Source organism: Petaurus breviceps, unplaced genomic scaffold (genome assembly GCF_028583685.1).
Source record: "Petaurus breviceps papuanus isolate PSGF00001 unplaced genomic scaffold, PetGlider_PUasm1.0 88611, whole genome shotgun sequence".
NCBI lineage: Eukaryota > Metazoa > Chordata > Mammalia > Diprotodontia > Petauridae > Petaurus > Petaurus breviceps.
This window is the reverse complement of record NW_027186947.1, coordinates 63,435-67,863: the sequence shown is the minus strand read 5'-3', so window position 1 is coordinate 67,863 and position 4,429 is coordinate 63,435. Positions and strand designations below refer to the sequence as shown.

Genomic DNA, 4,429 nt, shown 5'->3' with positions numbered 1-4,429 from the left:
CTGTGGAGCCAGTGTTCCCTGCCCTGCAGCCCTCTGATGTGTCAGGGAGAGGGTGGTCTGGTCTATCTTCTAGGGCTCTGGGTTGTCTGGATGGGAGGGGTTTTGTCCATCCTGGTGGCTGACGTTGAGCTGGAGTGGTCCTGGGTTCCACTCTGATCCCTCTGTCCCATTCCCTAGAGGTAGAATTACTCCATGGACCCCCACCCTCATCCACTGTTTCTCTCCCCAAGTTGAGTGACTCAGAGGATGTGACCCATTGTATATACTGGACCATTGGCTTTCATGTTCCATCCAGTCAGTGCCCTGGCCTGTGCTGGCTTTTTGGCCACATTGTCAGGGACCACATGATGTGAGGCAGCATCAAGGGGAGGGGAGATCAGATACAGAAGACAGGAGAGGCAATTGAATGAGAAAAGACAAGATCTTTATTGGAAGCAGGGGAGAGGGGAGGATGAGCTGGGGAAGCCCATGTGTGGGGATGGAGGGGGGGGTGCAGCAGGGATGTGGGTGTCTATGTGCACTGGCTTGGGGAGAGCTCCTTCTGGATGACCTGGCCCTCATGGGTGACCTTGCAGGTGAAGGTGTTGGCTGACATCCACTGGTCAGAGGAGAGTGAGAGGTAACTGCTGGCTGAGTATTTGTTGTCACTCTGGCGGGATGGCCGGGTGGTCTCCACCCCCTGGGTCACGGGGGAACCATCTCTGGTCCAGGCCACCTCCACGGCACCAGGGTAGAAGCCATTGATCAAGCACACGAGGGTGGCCTTTCTGGTGTCCAGCTCATCTTGGGATGGAGCAAAGAGATTGATGGTGGGGGTCGCCTTGGGCCGACCTGGCAGTGTGGTGGAGATGGGGAAGAAATCAGTGTTATACACAGTGGAGACACGTTAACATTGATTCTTATAACCCCATTCTATTCTCCTGTTCGTGCTGAGAGGTTTTTGTATTTCTAATTCTTCCTGACCCCAGAGAACCTGGGACTTGTCAGATGTGCACTCCCTTCCCTCTTCCTCTCTTGAACCTGACTGCTTTCCAATGCACTGTTGTCTGATGTTGGGGAGTCACTCTGGAGGAGGCAATAAATCAAAGAAAGGTTTTGGGGAGCACAGATGATGCTCTGCTTCCAAGCCTCCCTCCCTGTCTCCCCCCAGTTCTTTCAGATGTGCTAAGATTCTGGCTTTATTCTCTCTGGGTCCTCCCCTGCCCAGCCAGGTCTCCTGCTCTGCAGGCGCCCCTGGCTAGTCCTCCCCTGGGCAGCGAGGAGGCTTCATTTGGACCATAGCCCATGGTTTGTGAGATGACCACCCTTTACCTTTCCACAGCCTTTTCCTCATGCCTGAGCTCAACAGAGCGTCAGTACTTCTCTCCAAGGCATATTTCCCCACTCTTAGTTCCTCTACTATTCTGCTAGGCTCTGTTAAGATTGAGTGACCTTTGGACCTACCCTGACTGTCCAACTAGCTTTCCCTCTCAGTCTTTTCATAGAACCACAGATTTAGAGATACAAAGACCACTGAGGTCACTGAGTTCCACCACCTTATTGTGTCAATCAAGTGACTAATGTAAGGAGATGTTAATTAACTTACCCTGATTCACTTAGCTAGTAAGTGCCAAAGGCAGGAGGTCACAAGAAATGTGAGATGCACAAATTTAGAGACCTTGACACTCCTAATGTTCATATGGCTTCATTGTGTCCAACCTGGGATAGAGCCCCCAAGCTCTTCCTGGTCTGGTCAGCCACAGGTGGACACACTGTACCTTGAGCCCGACCTAGTGATACTGTCTGGGTCCTCTTTGAGCAGGAGGGACCCACCAACCAGCCACCCAACCACCTAACCAAGCGACCAACAGAAGGCAGAATTCCAATCCCAGCATTCCTCATTCCAAGCCCAGGGCTGTAGTAACTTCCCTCCACTGCCTCTTCCTGACTCTACCTCCACCCCTGTAGTTTGGGGTATCTGTGATCAGTGCTGGCTCCCTGTCCCATCATCTTCTCCCATTGCCCCTGGAGGCTAAGACCAGACGTCCCAGAGAGCTGCTCATGAGGGAGCCAGTGGCTTTGCTTCTTCTGCCCTTAGTCTGTCACTGCCTCCTGCCCAAGGCCCCCAGGCACTCCTCAGTTGGTCTGCCCACCCAGGCAGCCTAGCAGCCAAGGCTCCAGCATCTGCCCATTGTGATACCCTCTAGTTCCTCATCAGGACCCTGAAGACCGAAGCTGGAATGTAAGCTGTGCCTGCCCAACAACCCATAGACTTTGGAGACTACCCCTCTGCGGGGAAGCCTGATTCTGTCCTGCCTCACACCGTCCCCTACCCCCCACCTTATCCGTTATCTCCACGTTGGGGACAATGCAATTCCTAGAGTATGTTCTGGGGATTGAGTCTCTTACTTGCTGGGTCATAGTCCTCACTCTGGGCTTCTGTAGGCTGTACCACATTTGTCCCCCACCCCTAGCCATCTGGAGCTAGGGAGATCCTCAGGTAAGTGGGTGATACCCAGTCAGAAACAGGGTTATTTCCCAGCAAGAAATTTGAACAGATAGGGAAAGGGAATCCAAAGGTCACTTACTGAGGACGGTCAGTTGGGTGCCACTGCCAAAGACATGCTGCTGTGTTCCAGAGTTGGACCAAAACTCCGGCTGCCTGCAGGTGCGCCTTGGCCCCCTTCGGCCTTCTTGGTCTGGAAGCCTGCCGGGCATGACAGGAGGCCATGGCTGAGAGCTGGCTGTGACAGCATTGCAGGTGGGGCCCAGGGTATTAGGAAAGGGGTAGTTCGCCATCAGCTCTCCTGCCTCTAGGGTAGGACTCGCCCCAGGGCTGTGATCAGGGCCATTGGAGACGGTTCCCCTGAAGTTTTTCCTCCCTCCCCGCAAAAAGACTGATCTCATAGCTGACCCTCAAAAGCACCTCTGTGCAAAGCATTTCTTACCCTGAGCCCCTCTTCCCTTTCTTTTCTCTTTATCCATGTTGCACTTCGAGATCCAGAGCAAATGCCTAAGGCCTTCCCAGGCCTGCTTAGTTCCCTTCTCGTGAGAGTTGCCCACGTGCTCTGTTTCCAATTTCTGGCCTTAGCTGTTGGAGAATCCTTTCCGGTGACTAACACAAAGAGCCTGCCAAGAAAATGGTCCCATGTCTCATCCTTGACCTTTTCTCAGCATCTCCATAGTGTTCAGAGAGTCCCTAAAGTTCTGAAATCTCAGTCAGGGCCGACCACCCAGGTCACCCCATAGCTGATTGAGGAGCACTCTACCCAGCACTATCCCCAACAAGTGGTCCTGATGTCTGGGCTGGGAGGCTGCGCAGGTAGTCGATTCAGCTTTGGGACAGCTGGCCTCTTCCCCTTTGCAGCCTTGTCCCCTGGCTCCTGGTTGTACCCTCTGGGACCAAGCAGATGAGGCTCGACTCTCTTGCACATCTATCCCTTCAGATCTCAGAAGTGCAGTCCCACAGAATCTGAGCTGAGAGGGGCTTTGGGGCCATCTGGTGTCACTTGCATGCCTGCTCACGCTATTCATCTACTCAAGGGTCTTGAGAGGTTCTCCATTGTCTATTGAAGAATTTCATTCTGTCATGTCGCTTCATTTAGCACATGTATCACCCATCATATGCTATGGCTCATAGACCATCATACATCAATAATCTACTATCATGGCTTTCAAATTGGATGAATTCTGATCCTAGCATCACTCTGGCTTTTCTAGCCTTGTCTTTCTCTACTTCCCTGCAAGGATCGGACGTTCTCAACACGCTGAATCTCTGCCTTTCATCATAGTTACCTGTGAACGTCCCTTTAGATTGGAAGCTCCTAGAGAGCAGGTCCTGTGCTTTATGCATCCAGGTCCTTAAACTTCCTGACATTTCTGGCATTTATTAAATGCCTGCTATTTGCTAAGCACAATGATTACCTTATCTGATGTTCACAAGAATACTGGGAGGCAGATGCAATTATTATCCCCATTGTATACTGAGGCAAATGCAGGTGAAGCAACATGGCCACAATCACACAGGTAGCAAGTGTCTGAGGCTGAATTTGCACTCAGGTCTTCCTGACTCTGGGCTCTGATTCAATCCAATGTTCCAGTTTAGACGGTATACTTGTCATTAGGAAGATCTGCGTTTGAACCCTTCCCTTCACACCTGTGTGACCTGTGTAAGCCTCAGTTTCCTCCTTTGTCAAAGGGGGACAACAATACCTTTACCACTTGCCACCCCATCTATTGGAGGGGCTCAGGTGATGCCTGTGTTCTATTTAAGGGTAAGCTCTTATGAAGAAATGTTTGTGGATTTGAGTTGATGAACATCTGTTATCATTGCCTTGGACCTGGAAGGGACCCTATTCTGGAGGGTCCTGGTGCTGCCTCTTTGTCTAGCCGAAGGAACAGAGAATTCAGGTAATTTCCCCAAGGTCACATGGGCAGTAAGAAGTAGAAG

At 51.6% G+C, this 4,429-nt stretch overlaps 1 protein-coding gene across 1 annotated transcript; it reads right to left on the bottom strand.

Moving 5' to 3' along the window:
- Positions 1-402: 402 nt before the first annotated feature.
- On the bottom strand, positions 403-3,183 carry LOC138176401 (immunoglobulin lambda-like polypeptide 5). The gene is made up of 2 exons (XM_069107196.1): positions 2,568-3,183; positions 403-831 (listed from the first exon to the last, which is right to left on the bottom strand). Exons 1-2 carry the CDS (start codon positions 2,884-2,886, stop codon positions 512-514), a joined length of 639 nt encoding a protein of 212 aa, XP_068963297.1. The 5' UTR covers positions 2,887-3,183; the 3' UTR covers positions 403-511.
- Between the last annotated feature and the right edge of the window lie 1,246 nt (positions 3,184-4,429).

Excerpts from the sequence above, each read along its gene's own strand:
- LOC138176401 (XM_069107196.1), bottom strand. The coding sequence starts at position 2,886 with ATGAGATCAGTCTTTTTGCGGGGAGGGAGGAAAAACTTCAGGGGAACC. Across the intron at positions 832-2,567 it reads CACCCAACTGACCGTCCTCA|GTCGGCCCAAGGCGACCCCC; the intron begins GTAAGTGACCTT and ends CCACACTGCCAG.